This window comes from Centruroides sculpturatus, unplaced genomic scaffold, assembly GCF_000671375.1.
Source record: "Centruroides sculpturatus isolate CEXI.00-Female unplaced genomic scaffold, Cexi_2.0 scaffold2080, whole genome shotgun sequence".
In the NCBI taxonomy this organism is placed as follows: domain Eukaryota; kingdom Metazoa; phylum Arthropoda; class Arachnida; order Scorpiones; family Buthidae; genus Centruroides; species Centruroides sculpturatus.
In genome coordinates, this window is record NW_019386284.1 from 9,326 (window position 1) to 35,062 (window position 25,737).

The 25,737-nt window shown below is 29.0% G+C and overlaps 1 protein-coding gene across 1 annotated transcript; it reads left to right on the forward strand.

Moving 5' to 3' along the window:
• Positions 1 to 18,720: 18,720 nt before the first annotated feature.
• On the forward strand, positions 18,721 to 22,433 carry LOC111614407 (zinc finger protein 266-like). Its single transcript, XM_023355774.1, has 5 exons — positions 18,721 to 18,832; positions 19,772 to 19,987; positions 20,701 to 20,922; positions 21,378 to 21,671; positions 22,111 to 22,433. The coding sequence occupies exons 1-5, from the start codon at positions 18,830 to 18,832 to the stop codon at positions 22,198 to 22,200; spliced, it is 825 nt and encodes a 274-aa protein (XP_023211542.1). The 5' UTR covers positions 18,721 to 18,829; the 3' UTR covers positions 22,201 to 22,433.
• Positions 22,434 to 25,737: the final 3,304 nt, after the last annotated feature.

Here is a 25,737-nt window from a genome sequence, read left to right on the forward strand (position 1 = left end):
AATTATTCGATATTTTGCATCGTATAACTGAAATATTCACTGCAGAAATTGTATCGACTAATCAAACATCTACCGTACTCAGACTCACTGTATCATTGGGTAGGTGTTTCTTTTTTAATTTTTTACCGTATTTATACTGTATCGGATTACTGTACGAATTATAACCGTTATTAAATGATATATTACCGGTTCCTACACACGCGAGATAATTATTGAGTAACACACGATTACTATTGTAATTATCGTCCGCGTGTATCTGTATAACAATGGGTAACGAATATTTATTTATTTTAACTTTTGTGTCTTACACTGATCTTTCATAGCTCCTCCCATTTCTAGGAACAGATGTTAGAAACCAATATTATTGATTGCTTCTTGGAGATTTTCTGCTTTTAACAGCAAAAAATAAAAAAAAAAGTTCAATTGCTTCACTTCTAGGAAAAATTTTGCATAAAGTATTTATCTTCCGATCCTAAAAATAAAAACCTTATGCTTTTATTTTGAATTTCATTTAAGGAACGTTTTATTTATGCATTTTGAAGGCAGGTGTATTTCGGAATTAAAATATGGAAAACATATTTTGTTTAAGATGTTATTGATTAGATTACCGATATTGTAAAATTTTCATATTTAAAGTGTAGATAATGCTGACGATTTCTTAAAGAAAATTCGTTAAAAATTTATATTTTTCCGTAAATAAAAAGAAATTTTAAATATTAGCCAAAATGCTTAAAAAATTCTGTCAATTTACAGTTTATCAGTAGAGATTTCAAATAAGAACAAATACTTCTTGTAAAATTGTGTACAGTCGAATATTTTTATATTAAATAATTAGTTTTGTTTCGTATTCTATATTTTTATTCTCGTTAATTTAAATCTCTTTTTATCAAAGCAATTCGTGCATCTTTTTTTCGTATTTCTTTCGAAAAAAATTCTTTATTTCCATTAAAAAATGTCATTGTTCCCTAGGGAAATCATATTGAATAGTCTCTATACGAAAATTCGAATATACGAATTTTCAGTACTGTGTCTTCTTTCGACATATTTCACATAATTTTATCCGAAATTTATATAAAAATTATAAAATTAATTTAAAATTTGGTTTTATTTTTTGAATATAGACAAAGCATTAAATAAGTAGACAGCAGTATTGTTAATCAATTGCTATTTATTATGAATGATTTGTAAATTTCATAACCATACATGTAAAATTGATAGTCATGTCAGCATTAAAATCGCCAGGAAGCACCTATGATAGTTTCTTTCCTTTATCTCAGTGTGACCTCACAGGAAAGGTGCATTATCAATTGTTACTTTATATATTATATTTCTTAGAATTTATAAGTTACAATATATAAAAAAAGAAATTAAATTATATATACATTTATTATATTTTATTTATATTTATATTATTTTGTAAGATATTAATTATGATTCAATATCAAAATTCTTATTGACAACTGCAGTTTATATATTAAAAATTTTTCATACAATTTTATATTATTTATTTATTTAAAATAAAGCAGTGTAGTTTTTACTTTATTTATTAATATATATATTTTAATTTAAACAACTTTATATTTTAATAAGTTGGATCTTAAAATCTACAGGTGTACGTAGTTTTCTGTATAATACAAATATGAATAGATTTAAGCAGAATATAAAAGAAATTATAATCAGAAAGTATAAATTTATAATCTTCTTATTTATTTTAGGAAATAAATATAAATTATTTATTTGTATTTTTCTCAAATTGATCTAAGAATAAATAAGCAAGATGCAATTGTAAACAATATTATTAGATGTATGATTAAATAAGAATATCTATAAATGCTAATTTAATTAATATATGAAATATCTAAAAAGAAATAAATTTGTAATAATATTTAAGATGTTTTTTAAATTACACATTTTTATTTATTTATTTTTTTAAATAATTTCGATCGAATGTAAGAAACTTATCAAATTTTTCCCGATAAGAGGATAAATCGTTTTTAACGTGAAGCAAATTTGTCATAAACATAAAACGAAATTAAAATTAAATTAAATTTTAGACGAAAGCAAATATTATGGGACAAAGTATAATTTCTCCATAGCTTCAAGGTCAAACGAGTAAAGTACATCAATCGATTGATTTAGTTCACTCTCGTGTAAAAAGCGAGATATTTTCCTCATTTTCTTATGCCTCACCCCTTCGCCACTTCAATAGAGGAAACCAATTGACATTCAGAGTGCCCTACTTTTTACTGTGTAATACTACTTTCACTACGAATCGACCAACCAATCGAGTTTCAAGCAGTCTACTCACCACCTATTTCCATAGTCAGCGCTTGATCTTTACCAGAACTGGGTCGGGTCATCCGTATAACCTTTCGCATTTTGCTAAGGGAAGAATGAATTTTCAAAAATATTTTATGCCCAATCATTTATTCTCCGCCTCCATCTTTTTATTTGTCATAATTACGAAAGGTATTAATTAAAATTACAGTCGTTTTTCTAAACGTTTTAATGTAAATGTATGTTATCAAGTACGGATGAAAAAAATATTTATAACTAAAAATGTTCGTTATTCCACATTAAATCGAAATATATAAACATTTAAGAAAAATATTTTGCATACAATTTAATGGCGTATGCATTTATATATCGATTATTAATTAACAGAATAAATTTGAAGAACGATACTACTGATTAACCAGCTGCAAATAATAATTTTGGTGATTAACCAGCCATAAAAGAATTCTTAGAAATTTTCTTTTGTTACTATTGTGTACATATATAATTCTTATCGTTAAAATTATCAACGAAATTTGTCTATAAGTTGATCAAGCATGTTATAATTTAATTAACGTCGATAGTCAGAAAATCCTGTGGGGAGGAAAAAAACATTTTTTCTCCTTCATGTCAAAGTCATAATGTCAAAAGTTCAGTTTGTAACAAAATTCCTAGCCAACTCTGGAAGTGATACAAAGTTCAAATTTGGCACCGACACAATCTGTACAAGAATAATTTGGTCCCTAACATCTTAAAAAAATTTCCAGACAGAGAGAAAGACTTAAAATTTCTCAGAATGAAATAATTTATTCAGAAGTATAAATATTAAATATAATAAATTATTATTAAAATGCCATAAGATTAGTCTATAACATTATAAAATCTTTTATAATAGAGTTGTGTTGTAATTAAACCATCTTTAGTGTTTTAAAAGTCATAGTCTCGTCGATTATTTAGATGTTTTAGAAGTTTCATACGTTTTTATTTTAAATACACGTACTGTACACACACATACACGGTGCATGTATTTAATGGTACACGCATATATCTGTAAGGCATTTACTATAAATGTATGTAAAGTTAAACCCCGTTAATAAAGTCGAAAAGACTTAGAAAATGGCACTTTGAATTAAAGAAATTTGTGTTAACCGAAATCGTTAACACTGAAATATCTATTCTCGTTCAGGGATCAGCAAATCTACTTTGCATTAACGCAGAGTTCGCATAAACCGATTACTTAATAACAGGGTTCAAGTGAATATGGTTTTATTTAACATGTCTGTGGTAACATGTATTAGAAACTTCTACGAAATTCATCCATTTCGTGTGGCTTTTTCAATTGTATGTTTTTTTATTTTGATTCTACGAAAAAATTTAATAGAATTTTTAAAAAATAAAATATCGTATTTCAAGTAGAAAAGAAGTGTAATAATTCGAAATTTATTATTATTAATATATTTAATTTATAAGAAAACAAAGACAAAATGAATTGTTTTTCGAGAGAATAATGAATTATTCGAAGATTTTTTAAAATGATATTTCATCATTAATATATTTAAAAAAGGTAAATAAGTAAATAAGCAATTTTATTTTATTAAAATCGCGGTATTTTCAGTAACTTTTTTTCCAGAATATAATTGCGAGAAGTGACATAATCAAAATCTCTTTTACTTTATCCTTTTTTCATAATCAAATCTGTAATTTATGTCATGTAGACCTACTGTAATCCAGTTCCTTTTTTTCTCATCATCTTTTTTTCTAGAAGAATAACCCAAGGGCTGGTTTAGATGTAATTCTTTCTATAAAACATGGCAGAGTTCCAAATGACTTGGCACCATCTTATAATTGCTTTATTCTGTTGCTGGCAAATATAATCTCGGTTTTCCTCAAACTAAAGAAAATTGATTTAGATATGGCGATATTTCAATTAAATACTTATTTTTGGAATTTAATTCCTTTTTTTTCCTTTTCAATTTTTAAAAACGTAATTTATAAAATAAATAACTTTTTTCGGATTTATAAATTGTATTTCTTTTAGTGTCAGGAAGTTAAATAATTTAATTTAAAAAAAAAATTTTTTCTGTTAAGAAATGGCGAAATTCGCCTTATTCAATGGACATCTCTTTAATAATTTCATAATATTAATTGATAAAAAACAGGAAAATAATTGTTTCTTTAATTAGATGTTAAATAATATGTTCTTTGTTTAAAAAACTTCGTAAACGACATGTTTTCTTGCAATAAACTTCTATTTTGAAAAAAATATCTCTCCTGTGAAGTATTATGGAAGTGAATGCGTAAAAATTCACTGAACAGTAAAATACATATAATAGTAACTGGCTTTAAAAAACTGTCTGATTTATGTGTTGAGATTCCAATAAAACGAAGCTATTATTAAACTAGCATTTACAATATTTACGTATAGTCTGTAACTGTGGCATACTTAATGGTGTGATGTTAGTGTTGCATCTTCCCCAGAGGCTTTAGAAATAAAATTTAAATTAAAAAAAAAACATTAAAAAATAAATAATTTTTATAAATAAACGACACTTTATATTACGCTGAATTTTCTTCCTTCTGGTTATATTTTTTATATCATCCTTCCAGATCACCCCAGAGCAAAATCTTACTGTTAGTTACGTAACTGTTCTGTATACGTAAACCTCTCTCTACGTTAAAAAATGTAAATAAAAAAAACTGTACGAGTATCAAATAAATTTATATTTTAAAAAATTTCACGAATTATTTTAATTTTACCAAACTATAATAAAAGTAAACGAAAGATAATTGATAAGAATTATTATTATCTCGAATTTTATGTAAAGTTATAAGTTATATAGCGCTGCTCAATGTACCGGTCCTTCCCAAGATGACATTAAATCTTAAAAAGAAGAAAAAAGAGTAAACAGGAGGGATCATAAAAACGGAGTTCTCTATAAAACCAGTTGAATTAAATTTTTTACAGCAATTCATTTTGATGCTTTACGATCGAAGACGTTCTACTTAGTAAGTGGAATAAATAAATCTGGTTATAGGTCTGTTGTTTGTTATTTTTTATTACTTATTAAGTTATTTTTATGTAAAGAAAAAAATTATTATATAAAATTCCATATACTGAAGTAATCATAAAATACCAATAAAATCGCTGATTTTTTTTCAAAATTGATATAATTATACATAATATTTATTTCGGTTATTTGTATTATTTCTTTACAATTATTTTAAAAAATAATTCTATGTATTATTAAATAAAATTAGTTTAGTATTTAAAAGTAAATTAAGTAATCTAATGGAAATGGTTTCATTCGATAAATATCTATGGTTTTGCTATGTAGAAAAAGTGTTACAGTGTTTTTCTTACGTTGTCGGGTGCTATCTCCTCCTCGCTAAACCCTGCACTTCTTAGATAAGGGAAATGTCAGCCTGGAAAAATGATCTCTTCCGTTGGGATTCCCTCTAACGGAGAGTTAGAGAACGATCGAACGACCATGTAAGCCGAAATGCTTTATTGTTAACTAAACTGGACTTCATTTGTACAAACGACGTTCACAATGGAAAGTAAATACAATTAATGCAAAATTTACTTTCAAAACTTTCCATTTTTATTGTTATTTTTCTATTATCGAAATGAATTTTGAACTTCCCTCCCCCAAAAAAGGGAGAAATGTTACTTTATAATAATGAATTTTTAAATTGTCTGACCAATAATCTAAACAAATCCTGTTTATTTTGTAAATGGAAATTTAAATAAATTGCGATAATTTGTTATAATGTATTAAATGATATTGTAGCAGCACATCTTGATTGTATTGTATATTCATATTTTAGAGGAATTTTCGCTAACTTTCCTGTTTTGTCTTCTGTATGCTGTTTGTCTGTACGCAAAATTTTTCGAAAATTGAAATTAGATCGCGGGTTTTTTGATAGTGAAGTAGGAAAATCGCTCTCACATCATACTAAGAAACGTCCTACTTTTATACACAAACATATACTTATTTCTGTATAAAAGATATCTTGCAAATTTTAGAAAAATTGTCTATAATTGTTTCCATACATTTTAATTCTTTTAATATATTTTTATGAAAATGAGACATATTTAAAGTTGGATAAACTCAAATAACACTTACAAGTATAAATATTCTACATGAATAAAAATAAACGTTTAAAATTTATAATTATAACAATTAATCACATTTAATGTGAGATTGTTTCTGTTTTATTCAATTCATTAAGCTATTTTTTATTTTATCTTTTAGAAAGTTTTATTTAAAAATCTTCTTATTTTATGTAAAATATAATAAAAACACTAGGAAAATATTATACATTTTATTTATTCAGTGCAAACTGAGTTTAAAATCGATTTCTTTTGACCATGTAATTTATTCGTTAAGTTAATTAAATTTGACTAAACATAGAAATGGAGTTCTTGAGAAGTTGTAAAAGCAAAAATGACAACGATTCCAAAACTGTACTTTGTTTAGATTTTGTATTAATTAATCATTAAATATTAGCTTATTTAAGATTTTAACAGTTCAAGTGCAAAATGTACTCGTACATCAACTCTACAGAGAAGTACAGTACACTAAATACATTAAAGATTAATTAACTTACTACTGATATTTTCTATTATTGTTTTTATAGTTTATGGATATTTAAATTAGAATAGTGAAATAAATTATTATTTTTTATTTAAATTTTCTAATTACAGTATTGTATTTATTTAATTTATGCATGTAATATTTAAAGAAGTATTTATGTTTATTAATGTACGAAAAGTATAAAGAAAGTTAATTAATGAAAGCAAGGTTTTTACACCTTGCAAACACCTTGCTTTCATTAACTTTCTTTATAATTTTCGTACATTAATAAATATAAATACTAAATAAACTTCAGGATAAACTAAAAAAAATTAAAGAAACGTTTTTAAATTGATAAAATTCAATAAGAAATTTTGATACTTGATTGCTTCTTGTTCCCTTTATGCTCACTTATGCTCACTTTCAACAAGAAATATTCTTATTTAGAATATTTTTTGTTGAATTATTTAAATATAGAAATCATTTTATTAAAAATATTGATATAGGAAGTACTATATATATGTATTTGTGATAATAGAATTTTGTCGTTGAATTTTCTATATAATTATCTTCTCTAATTTACATATATGAAAATATAAGTAAAGTTTTTTTTACAACAGTCATGACCTTATAAACTAGAGTTTATTCATTCATCAAATAAAGTTCATTTTCAATGCATAAATAAACTATTATCTTACCTCATTCTGAAATTATAATAGTAAATAAAATATTGCATATATGCTAATTTTCAACATTTGATACTTCTATTTTTATCTAAATATAATGGTTTTAAAATATCAATAAATAAATGCAATAATTCTATCCGAAATTATAGTAAAATCGAAGAATATATATTAAACCAGATGTCTTAATATAGTAAAAATTAAAAATACTGTAAAAATAATTTAAATGTACAGTTATTATACACTATATACTGACATATACACTTTGACAGAAGTTATTTTATGGAATTTAAAGTATGTATTATATTTGAAAATCTTAACCAAAAAAATCAATAACAAAAAATGTTTTTGCTTAAATAGAAGAATAAAATATACGCTTAATAACTTCTCCGGCCAAACATTAAAAGTGTGGGTGGCGTCATCTATTATGAGTGTTTATGTTAAAAATTTTTATATTATTAATTATTATAAAATGGCAAAAACCTTAATTTTGAGGGTAGATATGAGTTTTATAAAATTTACAAATGCTAATAACGAGTAAAATCTCTGTTAATTCCTACCCTACTCGAGATAAGACACATCACCCCTCGACCTTTAACTAATAAAATTTAATAGCATTAATCTCCGTAATACACAAACCTCCCTAGAAAATTTCAGAAATTTTGGATAAAAGGCACAGGAGTTATTAAGCTTCAAAGTCCATACTCGTACATACAGTAAATTCCAAGATTTTTGTATTTCTCGACGTTTCTTGGTCCCAAGAGTCCAAAAATGAGAAATGCAATAGTTTGAAAATCATGACAAATATTTACTATTAAATATATTGTTTGTACAGTACATGATAAAGCAAAATTTTAGTTTATGAGCAATACAGAAACTGATAATAATTATTTACAGATAAAGAAAATATGTATTTTTTCTTCATTCTGCTAACAATTTAAGAAAAATTTTTGGAAATTTTCTTTTAATAACTTTCGCATTTGAGGTTCATATATTAAATGTTTTATAATATAAATGTTTTCAATATGGAAATTTTATTTTAAAAAATTTAAAATAATAATTATATTATTATAAATTTAAAATATTCATGAGTATAATTCAATTTGGGATCAGAATATCTCGACAAAGAGTTTTGCTGAAGCATCTTGCAACTGTTTTTCATACATTTTTATATAATTTTATTTTGAAAATTTAATGAATAATAGCGTTTTATATTTCTTCTTCGAAACTTAGAAGAAAAAATAAACAACGGAGCACTACTGCTGTATAATTTATCGAATTAGCAATAGTATACAAACATAGTTGTTATCTCATAGAATAGAACAGGTGTATTTAATAATATATTATCAGCCGAAACTTTCAATTATTTTAATGTAGAAGAAATTATCAGGATAGAAAAAAGATTTATGTGTATACTCTTTGAGTTTTTAATTTGAATATTCAATTTAAAAGAATTAATAAACGTGAATTTATTAATTTTATGGATACTATTTGAAGAATTTTTATAATTAGAAAAGAAAAATATCTTTTTCTGTATTCTCAGTACTCGATAATGTTTATTGAAAGTCTATACAGTAAAAGTATTGTATATGGAAAAAAAATTTCATGACAACCAATTGGAATGATTTTTAAAATTGTGATCGTATTTCCCAGATAAATAAAACATAAATATTGTGTAATTATATATGTTCGGAAATTGTGATGTAATACACATTTACGATTATTATTTTATGACGTCATAAATGTCGCCTGTTATGAAGTCACGTATGACATCACATTGTTTACTATTAGAAACTGTCTAATAGAGCTCTTGAAACTTAAATTGAACTACGGCTCGATGTGAAATTACGCGAGAATATACGTATACTGTAGCCTACATATATTTCATTTCGTCGATAGGTAGCCTATGTCTGTCCGCAAAATTTCTCGGAAAGACAGACAAATATACCGACAAAATAAACAAAAAAAATCTTTCAATTATTTTATGAATCTAATAAAGAACAATTGATCAATATAAATAAATCAAGATAAAAGTAATAAAATTACTAGAATTAATCAAAAATCATATGAATTATAAATTGATATTATAGGGAATTGTTTTGGAAAATATTTAAAAATTAGAAGTTCATAAAAAATTTCATAATAGTTGGGACTTAGGGAAAGTATATATGTGTTATATCTATCATTTATGAGAGAATTTTGACTTAATTAATTATTCTAAATTATTTAAGATATACCATAATATTTGGATACACTTCGTGATGAACAATAATGGTAAAGTAAAATAACCAAACTTTTAATATGTGTTTTCATTATTTTATTTATATTATTTTAATTTTTATTCATTTTAATATGGATTTTCATGTCTGCATTACTTTTCGCCCAGGCAGTACAGAGCATATTCGCTAATAATATATATAATTACTACAATCGAAATTTTTAAGGGCCAACTTCAATTTTTTTAATTATTTTAAATTTGATTATAGCAAAATCAAAATCGTTAATTTTTTTATAACGAAATTTGTAAATTTGCTCTAAACTAAAATTAATTATTGAAATATGTACGTGTATTTTCGAAGTTAATATGTATCTTAAATATAAAATACACAATAATACTTATATATATAAAGTTAATATTTATCAAATTAAATTCATATAAACATAATACATAAAATACATATTACAATACATTTTTTACATAAATATTAAAATTAATGTATAAGTATTGAAAATACTTATTTTAAATTCCAAAATAATAAATAATTAAGCAATTTTGATTTGAAATTTAATTAAATATGTATATACATAGATATTTAATGCAGCATATAATGTAAACAATATTTGTAAATTCTTACATTTGTATAAACATATAAGTTATGTTGCAAACTTCTAAGATAAAATATAACATATAAATACAGAATGAGACCTTTTTATTATTGATATATAAATATTTTTGTTATTTACTTTGCATATAGGCCTATTGATATATTATCTCTGTTCTGATATAGTATTAATAACAAGAAATAATTTTTATTCTACAATTTATACTATACAGTGATAAATATTAAATGTCAATTAACTATTCTTCCATTTAGCGTAATGTAACTTGACAACTATCTGAATCAGAATATTCGATTCTAGTCTGAATATTCTAGTGAATAATATCATTATTAAAGAATGTTTTTAATTAAGTACATTTAAAATATATAAAAACAAAATTAAAAATTTGTCGTCGTTATATAGTTTTAATATCAACAAAATTTATATTGATAGAAGTATGGCAAAGGATATTATTTTCAGCAGAATTGAAAGCTCACAATACATTCACAAGCTCAAGAATTTTCTTGATTTTGTTTATAAATTATAAAATGGAATATGAAAAAACTGCTTTTTAATTAAAATTAGAGATAAAATGAATTAAGTTCGTATCAAAGAACTAGTCGTACATTACCATTAAATTTTCTTAATTATAAATTAAAATTTTGATTTTAATTATAAACTAAAAGTTTAATTAAAAAAAACAATTATAATCATTATAATAAAAGATAGAAATAAAATCATTTATAAGCTATTTTCGATTATTACAAACTAGTTTAAGAAACTATCAGCGATTAAAACTAGTAAATTTTCACTAAAATATTCCGAAAATAACGAATTAGAAAAGCATTAATAATTTACAAAAAAATATCGCAGTTAGGAAAATATGTTTTATAAGTAAAATTTTAAATTTAACGTGTCATAAATATAAATATTTATTGATATTGGTCATATTTTATCGTTTTATGTAGCCATATTTTTTGGTGTCCATTAAATTCTTAAATATATATATATATATATTATTATTATTATTATGATATATGATATAAAATATAGCTATAGGTCATGCAGAAATACTAGATTTAAGAGATTAAACTTTAATTACATAATTAAAGTTTAATCTCTTAAATCATGTATAGAATTGCTTATAATCTGCATTTAGTTAATTGTCCTTTACTATTCAATTGATACGAATTCATGAAAGTTTTACATATTAACTCTATTACGAAAACCTAATGTTTATTGGGTGAACGATCTCCAAAACTTCAATTGTAAATTTATTAATGCATCGATGTTAATTTTTTTATTATTATATTATTTATATTGAGTTTGGAATTTTCCATATTGCTCTAGAATATTTTTTTGGTATAAAGTTTGGACTGCGGAAGAATAGAAATTTGTATTCAAGCCGAGAAGTGCACTCTTTGAGATTAAAATATTTAAAAAGTATTATGATTGGAGGATTAATTGATAGTTATTACCTAATCCTCTTTAATCTGCCAGTCATAAATCTAATAGTAATCATCGAGAATTCAGCTTAAATCAGATATAATTAATGTTTTCGTCATTAATAAATTCCGATGCCGAAAGTAATGCATGCCCTTTGTTAAGATTAATAATTATCTAATAATTTGGAATCCGAAATCCATTGTATCCTTTATGGAACGTTTATTAATTCGCCCGAATTCATCGTTCTCCATTTAAAGCATCAATTAATGCTCCTCTTCAAGAATAGGGTACAGACACAAACTTTTACGAATTCTGTAACTAAATCGATTCTTCCAATGAACATATTTTAACAAACAAACAACAAAGTAATTAATTATTAAGAAGGGTAATAATACGTTACTACATTAATATGCTGCGTGTGGTATAGAGTAAAACCGGGTGAGAGTTTTTTTCAACTCTTATAACTCGCTTAACTGTGGTTTCTAAATTACTGTCTTTAAGACATAATTTAGAAAAGTGGGCTCTTAGATTAAATTTCATGTTAGCTATCCAAAATCTTCAGTCTTCTGTGAAGAGTACGATATGGAATGTTAAACTCTTTGCTTGCTTGATAGTAATTTAGACCAATGATTCTCAAAGTGGGTCGTGAAAAATATTTGTGGGGTCGCAGAAAAATTGATGACAGATCAATTTTTTTCAAATATTTTATAAATTTACTATGGATTCATGTTTAAAAATAGTAGATTCTTTTTGGCTTAGTGTGAAAGCAGAGTATTCACTACTCTCTGAATTAGCAATGGCGGTTCTCTTACCATTTGCAACCACTTATTTATGCGAAATGGCATTTTCAGTAATGACCAACATCAAAACACAGCAGCGCTCTCGTCTTTGCAACATAAAAATCGCTATGAGACCTGCACTGACTGATATTAAACCCACTTTTAATTTATTGTGCCAAAATAAGCAGGCTCACCCATCACATTGAATTTAATTTAATATATGTTCAACTTAACTAATTGAGTTTACTAATGTCGAAACATATACATAGAATATTTTGTTCAAAGATGTACCAAAGATAAGTTATTCATTTTTAATGATACTAAAAATAAATCTGCTACTAAAATTATGAGTGTTTCAATGCAATTAAACAAAAGAAATTAACTCCTTCTGAATTTAAATTAATCCCCCCTTCGGGATGTTTTTCTACACATACCCATTCTTCAGGGGGTCTTTTGAAATTTTTAAGTGCAAAAGGGGGGTCGCGGACCAAAAACTTTGAGAAATATTGATTTAGACTATTAGATATTTCAGCTGGAAGAACTAAGTCCTTTTCGACCCATTTTCCTCTATTAGCACCAGTTTGTATTCAGTAGGCATCTAAAGTTGATAAATTTAATTAAGTTCACAATAAAATATTTCAGAAAACGTAGGCATCTCACCCAAAGCATATGGGAGAGATGCCTATTTCTATATTTTAAACTAAAATATTAAAATATTAGGAGGACTACTGACTTCGACTACTACATGACCAACTAATCCTATTTTCACATGAAGCAGAAATATCAAGTAAGTGTGTCGGGATAAATCGTCTGGACGTACGATTTCCCGCGCTTTTCCTGTTTTCAAATGATCAACAGACGTCGTCATGGAGACGCGAATCCGGCGATGTCAGTAGTTTTGAAACCCGACTGCGGATTGGCTAGAAAACATCGTACGACCAGCGGACGTCCGATAGTGCTACTAATCGCTGATTGGTGGAATTACATTCGTCTCAATCCGTATAAAAGGATTGAAATTAGGCGGGAATTTCAGTTCGCCTAAGTCACAGTGGTCCCCAACCCCCGGGCCGCGGACCGGTACCGGTCCGTGGATCAAATGGTACCGGGCCGCCCAAGGAACATTAAATTATTTCCATTTTATTTACTATGGTGTATTTGTCTCGGGTTTGTGCGACTTTTAATAGACGATGGAACAACGGAATAAACTGGACACAAGAAACATACTTCGAGTGTCATTGTCTTCTGTTACCCCCAGATGGAACTGTCTCGTTGCAAAGAAACAAGCTCAGGGTTCTCATTGATTTAGCGTTCTAGTGAGTTAAAATGTTAAATCACATTATATTCATTTTTTGGTGTAATTGTATTTTATTTTGAAGGCACGTTTAAATACAGTTAAATTAAAATTATTAAATTAAATCAATGTAAAATATGAACAATCAACGTCCCCCCTCAGTGGGCCGCGGTAAAGTTATCAAACGTTGACCGGTCCGCGGCGATAAAAAGGTTGGGGACCGCTGGCCTAAGACATACCTAAGGAACTCAAGTTTGTTAAGCTTCTCCTAAGCTTGCCTAGAAAGTTGGTTTCGTCTCGCTGTGCGGTAACCAACGTCTGAAGGAGTCCTTTTCGACGGATCTGTTGTTGTGATTTAATTGACATTTGAACTTTGCTATATCTGGATTATTGTAATTGTTTTATTTTTGTGAAATTCATAATTGTATGTAAGTTTTAATCGTTAATATAAACTTTTGTGATTTGTGAAACAAGTGGATTTTTGAACTTGACGAAATGTTGCGAAATTCGAATACACTTGTATTCGAATTTCGGAACATTTCGTATAAACATGAATGTCACGAAAAAGATTATAGAGCAATGATAAACATAAACTTGTTTTTAACGAAAATATCGGCAAAACAACCATTCGAAAAATAATTAAATATAAGAATGTTAAGTATAGTCACCATTAAAGTGACTTGTTCTACTGAGTATTATTTGAATAAACAATCTCTAGGTGTCTCTCCCGACTAGGCATCTCACCCGTTTTTCCTTATATGTGTTGTATGTTTAAATCAGTAATTCTCAAACTTTTTTGATCCACCGCCCCCTTTGTTCCATAAAGTTATACCCAACGCCCCCTAACCCATTTTCTCTTGTGTGAGAAAAGGATTGGAAATATTCTTACGAAAACTTTTCTATGAATCTCACACTTTGTGCCCTTACTGTACATTGTTCTCATCATCTGAAAACCATTAAACGCAATGTTTCCTCTTATCAGCCCCAATTTTGCCTTTGGTCACCGTTCAATACCCTGCCTCTATCATAGATCTATTCATCGCGCCAGAAGGGGGCGTTATTGCTTACTTTGAGAAACGCTGAGCTAAAATAAAAGTCAATGTGTTAGAAATATTCAAGTTGTGACCTTCAATAAAAAATATATAAAATGTCAACATTTTATATATATTCCGTCGAATTTTTATATATAGAATTTTCCTTAACGCCCCCCAATTCTCTTTGAGCTTTCTACTGCCCCCCTGAAAGCCTCCAGCGCCCACAAGGGGGCGTTATCGCCCACTTTGAGAAATGCTGGTTTAAATGATTAAAAAAAAAGTATTAATTATTATCAAATTAGTTAAGTTCATTTTCAATGGAAGAAGCAACTTGCGTATTTTATGTAGAATTTATAGTTTCAATTCAACATTTTTCAATTGAAACTGTTCATTATACGTATTCATAACATGCGGATTGCTTGTAAATTATAATTATAATTTGCAAAATTAAAATTCACAAAAATACATCAAGATTATTAAAATTGTTATTATCTTTCGATAATATTTCTTAAAAAGTTATGCTTTTAAGAATTCTTTATACTTATTACTGACTAGCTGTGCCCGCGGTTTCGATGGAAATTCAGTTTGTGACTATAACAGTATCAGTTAGATGATACCTTTTAATTTATATGAACGTTTAACGAAATAATATACAGCCTATGTTCACCCTGAAGGTCCATTCTAAATATTGGTGAAAGAATTTTTGAAATCGGATGAATAGTTTCGGCGATTACCTCCTACATACAAACGTACATACTTTACCTCTTTACAGTGTTGCCGGATCTGAAGGTTAAAAAGTAGCGTGGTTGTGCTCCAAAAGTAGCGGATTTGAACTGTTTGTAGCCCAAACAATAAAAATGAATTATTTTGCAACTATGCACTTTTACTAATGAAATAAGTTTGTAATATATGTATATACATACACAGGGTGTATCAGAATGACGTTTTAAAAATTTAGGGATTGTAGAGATGAAATTTTGAACGTTTTGATATAAGGAACCTACAGCCGGAAATGAGATACGGGCCCCCACCAGTGGGCGAGTGGTCTCCGTTGCCGCTCAAAGCGGTGACCAGACCCTAAACACTGGGAAGTTCGGTCGTGGGTTCGCGCCGCGATCGGACAGGCTGGCTGCTTGGAGTTTTCCGGGTTTTCTCCTTGCCAATAACGACTGAATAGGAGGCCAGTTTTCCATAAAAGTCCTCCCGGAAGGCATTAATTCCCGCGCGTACGTATAGGCCGTTCGGATACGGCTGGCAAATCGGTCGCATAGCGATCATACACACAGAAGTCTACTTGGAGAAAGAGCCTAAATTGAGCTAAAATCTCCATATAAACAACAACACCGAAGAAGAAGAAGAAGAAGAAAGAAAGAAATGAGATACGTATAAAGTTCCTACTGCACTTTGCACGTTTTTTTGAAGTCGGTATGCTGAATGAAACAGTATTTATGACAAGTTTTATCGACAAAACAGTAGAGTACAATCAAACTGTAAATCGAATCAGTGGCTGCACTACTTTAGAGTAAATATTCAGTGTGACGACCACCAACTTCGTTACATAATGTGCAACGACGAACCATGTTTTGTCCGACTCCCCATAAGATGCCACGCTCCCCTCTGATGGTATTAAATGCTGTAAAGATGCGCTCCGTAAGCTTATGAACTGTTCCTACAGGTGTTGCGTACACAAGGGACTCACGTTGACTAGCTGTGTGTTTACATCACAACGCCAGTAAATGCAAGGGATGACCTGAAGAACGACAAGCACTGAGTACACAACGTCCTGTACACAGGCTCAGTTAGACCACTGTAGTTGTGTGTTTAAAGTCTTTCATCCGCAGCTATAACATGACGTCAATGGATGGAAGGGTAGCTACCAAAGTGAAGGGCGGTCAAGCAATTTCTACCGCTGTAGACACTTTAGTTCAAATTTCTGATTATAGGTTCCTTATACCAAAACGTTCAAAATTTCATCCTTTACAATCCCTCAAATTTTTAAAACGTCATTCTGATACACCCTGTATATGGACATTCGGTGTATCTGCTTCAATTTTCTCTAAATCAAAGCGAGTCATTCGCAGGCAAAGCGATTCATTTTTTGAACTTAGAAACTTAGCGACTACGGCTTTTCTTTTCAGTTTTAAGGCCATCCTTTTCCATTGTATCAAGAACTGTTGTATCAAAATTTAATAACTTTTGGATCACTTATTGGGAGAGTAAATTGGCAATTCCAACAGCATAATGCTTGTAGTAGACAATCCACAATTTCACAAGCAATGTCGCCTCCGTGCTTGTAAAGTTGTGGATTGTCTACTGGAGCGAACGACTGATGGAAACGAAAGCAAAATATCTTAATCTTTGTTAAACGTTGCAACTTTATTTATACACTTAAGTGTAATGAAATTAAATAAAACTTTATTACTTTTGTATAATACAATAAGTCTTTTGCTATTTTATATATGAAAATAAAAAAGTAGCGTATTTTTAAGATTTATAGCCTGAAGATAATTATCACTAGCCCAAAAAGTAGCGTGTCGCCCAATTTGAAATTTTTGTAGCGAAAGCACTTAAAAAGTAGCCCAATCCGCTACTTGTAGCCCAATCTGGCATCACTGGNTCACTCACGGACATTCCTGAAGGGGCTTATCAGTACTGTAATCTAATTTGCAGGTGTTATTATACAATATTGAACACTATTCTTTATATGATAGAGTCATTCTCGCTGAATATTAGTCATAAACAATCCAAGCACAAAATAAAATACGGGTTTAGCGTGCAGCTAAAATCCGTCAAAGCGCTTCGATGGAATAGGTCCGAATTTGATCCTACCTCGTATGATAGTAGCTTCGATCTCGACACGTGTTCCACGTCCTTTGTTTCGTCGGGCAAGATTAATGAGGACACTGATTCCTTGGGAATACCTTATTTTATTCCTCGTGACTACGGGATATTTACAAAGGCCTAAGTTAAATTATTATACAAATGTGCGTTCGTTGTCGGAGTTGACTCCGAAGATCGGCGTACGAAAGCGAAGGTCGGCGTACGAAAGCGTCTCTCCTAGTCGGCGTCCGAGGACGAAGTGAGGTCAGAGGGGAAAGGTCAAGCGGTGGCGCCCTCTGCCCTACACGGGGAATCCCTACAAGTCAGTACAAATGGCGTTGCCAGTCGCTACAATGAGCAAGATGTCATTATTATACATTCATTTAATTAAAGAAAGGGGATTACCCAGTTTCGTCAGAATCAGTAATGAAAAATTCCGTGCTCATTTCAATCACTCCGAATCGTAGGTGCGACGAAAATATGAAATGAAATGATTCAAATTTTTACAAGATAATATTATTTATTGTGAAATTTTTCCGCCTCCTAAACGGTAATTTTGCCGCCCCCTAAAAAGTGCCGCCCGGGGCGGGCCGCCCCTGCCGCCCTCCCCACGGTACGCCACTGCGGCACCCACAATCATATATATTATAAAAAACTTATATTTTATATTATTTTTGTATTTTCTAATTTTATGTTTATCTTTCTGACTAGTACATTTCTTTAAATTTTGGATTATGCTACTAATCAAATTACTTTTATCTCCTTTTTTAATTTTTAAATCTTTTATATTTTTATCAATATTCGCTATCATATCTGTTGTAATATCAATAACCGGCAGATTATAATCCAAATCCAACTTCCTGGAGTAATCTGATGAATATTTTGTGTTTAAAAAAAAAAAATTGAGGTTGCTACAATATAAGTGTGATATACGAATCTATAAAATTTTAAAATATATTTTCAGCATTCGTATTTTTAACAAACGACCATAAATTTATTTATTTTAAGTGTAAAATTGCTATTATTATGATGCATTGTAACGCAACAGTTAATCAGAGTTCGTTTCTTTGTTGAAATCTGCAAACATTTTCAGGCAAAAATCCAAATGGTGAGTGTTTATTTAGATCAGATTTTCTTCGCAAAATTTTCAACTTATTATAAATTTTTCATTCATTACTTATCATTTATTTGTTTACAAAATTATAATAAATATAATCTAAAATTTACTTAAATAACTACTTGTTTTCAATTATAGTTTTATTAATTGTTTCTTTCAAAATATAGAAATAATTTCTTTATAAATCACACGTTTCAGTGTTAAAAGAACCGAAACTTTAAGCATTTTTCTTTTCTTAATCATCAGTCGGATTATCGCGTGTTCTTTTCGAAAGTTAGCTCCGACAGAACTTGAAATACTTTCATTTCATAATTAGTTGTCGTGTTAGCTTTCATTATCTTGTATATTTTCACATTCATTGTTAAAAGGGACATAAAGATAAGAAATAATATCCTAACATCACCTTTTCAAAGCAAATAGAGATAAACGATAAAAGTACTTGTTATCTGTAAAGCAACACTCTACACCAGTGATTTTCAACCGCTGTGCCGTAGGTTAAAAATGATTGAAAAACACTGCTCTTGACTAATACTAATGATTTGCATAGGATGTATACAAAAGAAATTTCAAATTTTAATTTGCTCTTTCCGTCCTATAGACAATAAGAGGCCTTTCTCACGCCTCGAATTCGATTCTGGGTTTCCCAGAGCGACAGCCTGAGGCCTCAATCTTCCATACATCCGCGAAGAGTTCTCTGATTAGACAAAGCAATTTAAAAATCATATCAACATAATTATGTTTCACTTCACAAATTTCGCTTGATCATTTGAAACGAAATATTAATTTTATTTTCGTTTCAAAGTGGTCTAAAAAATGGAAATCGTAGAAATTACCGAAGTACAAAACAGAAAATATAAATTCTGAGACACATTTCTCAAAATTTAATATAAAATATATCAAGAAACGTTAATAAATTACAAAATATTTCAGGATATCTCCACAAGTGATAAAGGCAAGAAGACTGAAAAATGCAAAATTTGCAACGAAACTTTTGAAAACAATTCCTTATTGGAAGTGCATATGAAGACGCACGTGATGGAAACAAAGCCATTCTTATGCCAGTTGTGTGGTTTCGAAGGCACAGACGAAGACGATCTCAAGCAACATAAATGGGCTCATGTAGTTAAAGAGTATCGTCAAAATATGGTATGTTCTCGTGAATTACGTACAATAAAATGGTATTTTGATACAGTTTCACAACAAATGAAATGATATAAAAAATTTCCGATGCCCATTTTCTTAGAAAACATTCTTATATTTGAATACTAGTTAGCTGGTACTGTTCTCAGCATGGGCATCAGAAAACAATTTTCCAGAGATTTTTACACGTAATTACGTCAATTAATTTTTATTAATATAAGTTTATTGACGTAATTATTGTCGTAATTAAAGGTAAATTTTAAAATATTTAAAATATGTAAAACCAAAGCATCAAATATTGTAAATTATAATTTTAATACACTAATAATTATGACGTAAGTATTCTTCGTATTTATCGATGTATTCAAACAATATATTTAAAATGTGGTAAAAACATTTTTATTAAATGAATAACGAAGAAAAAGAAGAATGGTTAAACGAGTTAAATAGTAAAAAACATGATAGAAAAACTCCTGCAACTAGTTGCTTAACTATCCCGGCAACATTTGGTGGTGCCATCTGTTACAATATTTTACTTTTAAAGAACTTTATATTTTTAAGCAACTTCGACTTAGTGAAGTTTTGCTGTAAATGATTTTTTTACGTAAATAAAAATATTTTTGCACAGTACATGTGTACACATAGTCAATTATCTTCTAACTATAATCATATATTTAGACAAAGATATAACTGTAACAGAATTTAATATCTTTGATTAGGACCTTCCAGAAGATATTAATTTGCAGAAACTTCAATGCAATATATGTGAAAACATCTTTGATTCTATAAAACAATTAAAAATTCACATGAAAAGTCATAGTGGAGAATATCCTTATAAGTGTAATATGTGCCAGAAAATGTTTAAAGAAAAAGCAGATTTAGAAAATCACTTGAGAGCACAACATCCGATTGATAATGAAGGAACCAGTTCATCATCTCAGGTAAAATATAAAAAGTTTGCTTTTCTTTCATCATCATTTCAGAAATATGTTCATTTTACATTATTTTCAATGTAATTATTATGAAGAGTACTTGAAAACGACCATTAAAGTATTAGAAATTTCTTATATTGCTTTTCAATTTAATAGAGCAGATGAACCTCATATTTAATACAGATAGAATTTAAAACAATTTATTTTATTTATACTGCATCAATTACTTGCTCATACATGTCAAAAACAAAGACAGAAAACTGTGATCTATAGGTCGTTACTTTTATATCTAGGGCTTTAATAGAAAGCCCTACCGTATCTTCTCCCCACTTGGCAGAGCGTCCAATTGTTGCGTTGTCTTTTTCTATCTAACTATTTTCATGCAGTTATTTTAATAATAAAGTTTCACTCGAAAATTAATTATAATAATATAGCGAAAATAATAATTATTTTCATTTTTTAAGAAAAATACAGAAGGAGATAAAGCAAACATTTTTCGATGCAAGTTTTGTAAACAACAATTTGAGAACGAAAGCAATTTAAAGTCACACTTGAAGATTCATAGTGATTTAAAATCAGTCGTAGAAGAAATGTATAATAAGAATATTAAACAGAGCAATGATCAAGATAAAGTTGATAAAAAACAGGGCAGACAAAAAACATTTCCATGTAAAGAATGCCCCTTTCAAACCACATCGAAAGAAGAATGGCGTATTCATTGTCAAAGACATTCTGATGGAAATCGTTCAACATCAGAGGTATTCTTTCTACTCATTCACATTCTAACTTAATCTTCTATCGTGTAGAGCAGTTTTGAAAGATTTACCCTATGCTCTAAATAAAATGGCACCGAGTGCCATATTATTTAGTAAATACATAGCTTACCTGTAAGTCTATTGAAGGCCACTTCACATATAAGATGCAGGGTGATTTTTGATCCCTTATTTTTTGAACAAAAGCTCCAAATATGACGTAAAGTACAGTAAACGTTAATCATTTTACTCTCTATACCAATCTTGAAAGTACAGTATCTGAGTTCTAGTATATTAAATTTTGCAATTAAAATTATGTATTTGAATGGTTATACTTCATGAAATTAATTCGTTTATTAATAATGTTATATATTATGAAAGATGAAGGAATGGAATATTATAGAATTTATGCTGTGTTTTTATTTAATATAATGATATTTTAAAGGATGTTGTAAAAGAAAACCCGAAAGACAAAGAAACGAAATTCCAGAAATCGATTCGCAAAGAGAAAGACAAAAAAAGTGGAAGAATGTAATTAAACGATTTCCGAAAAAAGAAGACTTTTAAGTTTCAGAAATACTTAAGATTAATATTGAAGGTCCTTTCAAAATTCGATTTTATTGATTTTACGAGATAATAAATTCATTTTTGTACTCATCGGCCTAACTATTTCAGTCCAAAATTTAAATGCCTATAATATTTTAAATCCTTTTGAAGTTTAATCTGTAAAATTTTAATAAATTAAAGTACAAAATAAAATAATAAATTATTCTTCGATATTATAAGGTGGTTGTAGTTCATAATAATGTTACACGTGGGCGATCTGCCAAAGGGGATGCATACTGGAAGGACTTATAATGGGGAAACTGGCTCCTATTTAAGCGTTACAAACGTGAAGAAAATCTCGAAAACTCCACGTGGCTAGCCAATTGGCCTGGTGTGAACCCACCAAGACCAGTGTTCAGCAGTTTTATCCACTCGGCCACCGGTGGGTTTGCGTTAACAGAAAGTTTTACCGTATATTCGAACTCTTAAACTTAAAAAGTAGCAAACATATTGGACAGATATGACTGGCCAGCCGCTCCATAAGGCTTTTTTAAAATTCTTTCTACCCTGTGGGCATCTTTTAGGAAGCCCATATGAATGTTACATGTGCTGTGAATGTAACATAAAATTTTAGGGCGGATAGGGCCAGCTAAGAGGTGTAAACCTTTCGGTTGGTTTTGTTCATTTCACAGTTCAGTACTTTTCGTAATATTTTTATAATGTTTGGAAGTTTTATCTTTAACTTTACACAGGTAACTACAGGTAATCCTTTTATCCCACTTTAATAGCATTTTAATTTGGTTACTTGTTTATTTTTAATTTATTTTACTTTTCCTTGTTTTCGTTCCTTCTTTTAGTTTTAATTCTACACCTTTTATCCAGGAGTCACAAGTAAATATCGTTTTGGGTAAACTTTATTTATATTACCCAGAAAAAAATGAACGTATATTTTAATGTATTTTATTACGCAAAATTTAAAAAAAAGGACTGAAGAAGTGCAAATAGCCCGAAATGCATTTACACTACTTTATTATTTAACACACATTATTTCTATAGATTCAATTATTACGAAGTCCTATTCTCTTCGCCACACGTGTGTTCCTATCTATATAAGTTAGTTCGACACAGTTTTGTGCGTTTTTCCCAATGAACATAGAAAGAACAAGAGGCAATCAAGTATTAAAGAATTTAATATAAAGTGGCATGTAATTTTCTAGTCATTTTTAAATGATTTTCATCTATTCATATCTGTACATTTTTACCGATAATTAATTTATGTATAAATTTTAATACTATTATTAGGTGATATGTCTAACAGATACTTCGATGACGTCAGAACGATCGCGAATTCATACAATTCATTACACGTTTTGCGCGTGCGAAAGTATCCTAAAGTAATATGGAAATGGGAACCATTATACCGTTATTGTTAGAATGTATATGGGGATTTAGTTCAACCACTTTGACGCTTAATAACTAACTCCTGTGTTAAACCATCTGACTCCGATTACAACTATTCTGACCACAGAAATTATTAGGCTTCAAACAGGGTGAACAAAATCATCCTGTTCACACAGTCTAACATCCACACATACAGAAAAAGACCTCGAATCTTTTGCATGTCTCGAAATTTCAAGGTGTCCCGAGTCCAAAAATGTAAAAATTTGGGAAGGGGTCATTTTTTTGACCGAGCGCTATACTTTTCCTCTGTTATATATAACAGCCGGAAAAGTAAAAATTATCGAATACATATTTATATATTACTTAGAGGAGTCTTTTAGCTTTGGAATAAGAAGTTTCTACTCTCTATCTTTACTAGAACTCTATTTATTGAATATTTTATTCTGAGGTCACGTGATGACATCAGAATTTCCGGGTCTCTTTCTGTAACAAGTCCTCCCCGAGTCGGAGTTGGAGTCGGTAGATTTTTACGCGATTCCACAGCCCTGGTTTTTATAGAAAATTTACAATACATGTCATAAAAACATTTTAAAATTTTCAGTTAATTCTGTTATTCCAATAAAAATTTAGATTCTGCTTTACGACCGAATCGCAATTTTCCTTAAGTTTAGTGTCATAAATTGAGAATGCGTTCTTGTTCTAGTACAGGTTTCCCTCTAAAAGTCTAATACGGTATCTATAATATCACCATTAAAGTTAAATTCGGCTACACAAATCAATTAATTAAATTTCAATTTACAATGGAACTATGTGTAATTTCAAGCTTAAAAGTATTTAATTAATCGTGTAACTTCCCGAAAGATAAATACCTTCCTGTAAATATGGTTAATTAATTTTATCTTTTCCTCCAGAAATTACACGTTTAATGAGTTGATTAAAAAGGAGATATCCGTTAATAAATTTAATTTTTTTTTTTTGAAAAACACGAAAATATATTAGAGACGTACTTTTGGCATAAAGTACTTTAAGGTCATTCGTGAATTAATTATGATATTACTTTTAAAATGTATTTAATTATTAGGGACAGTCGAATGAAAACCAATCACCAGGCATAGGACTCGGGGCGCTGAAAAGTTGGCAACAATAATGTTTACGAATAATAATACCGTCTGTGGGAAAGGAGGGCGGTGTAATTCGTAAACGGCGGGGTTGCCGACTTTTGCGGTCAGTTCTGGGCGTGGTGATCCATTTTCTTTTGACAGCCTCAAATATGCGGGGAGTCGTTTGTATCTGACGATGGAGGGCGAGTTCTTGAAGACGTGAACTTGCACTCGTCTCGCAAAATAATTGTCTGAAAATAATTTTTGTGTATTTGCGAATGATTTAGACTTCTGGCCTGGTGACATAATTATGGGAAGGGAGGTACTTTGATTTAAGCCTATGACGAGTGGGAATGAAGGTCGAGGTAAAAAGAAGGGAAATTTTCCGTTAGAAAGTAGCTGTAGATTTTAATGATCTGATGTATTAGTCATACTGAACATTATAACTTTTGACGTGAAAATCACCTGACTTCTGGTTTAAACCGGAAATTCGTATATATGTTACCGCTAAAGCTCGAAATCCGTTAATATGTACATTACCTAGCTAATCTGCAGATTAACTAGGGTGATCCATTAAAGCTGCGAAAATGATTCCATTTCTCAAATTACCTAGGTAATGTGCAGAGTATCTAGGTAATCTGCACATTACCTACTAGTCATTCGGTAAAGTGAAAATAAGATTTTTGCTGGAACAACAGCAACTTTTCTGTACGCTTAAATTAACATAATGTTATTTATTTAATTTTCAATATCTAAAGAATCAAGTTAATACAATCAAACAATCAACAAATTAGTTGATTGAATCAAACATCAATCAATTAAAAAAACTTTAATACAAAAATCAAACGGTTTAAAATATTATTACTATTAGGGAAAAGAATTTGCAAAACATATGATAAAATCGTACTTACTTATTAGTGCAATCTAAAGATTAGTGACACTTTGAATTACGTAGCAATTGGTTTTTGCGACAAGCACGCCTATTTGTGGTACATTTAGATTTGCAGTCACATTTTCTGAAACCC

Coding starts and splice junctions, on each gene's coding strand:
- LOC111614407 (XM_023355774.1), top strand. Junction 20,923..21,377: donor GAACCAGTTCATCATCTCAG/GTAAAATATAAA, acceptor TCATTTTTTAAG/AAAAATACAGAAGGAGATAA. Junction 21,672..22,110: donor GAAATCGTTCAACATCAGAG/GTATTCTTTCTA, acceptor GATATTTTAAAG/GATGTTGTAAAAGAAAACCC.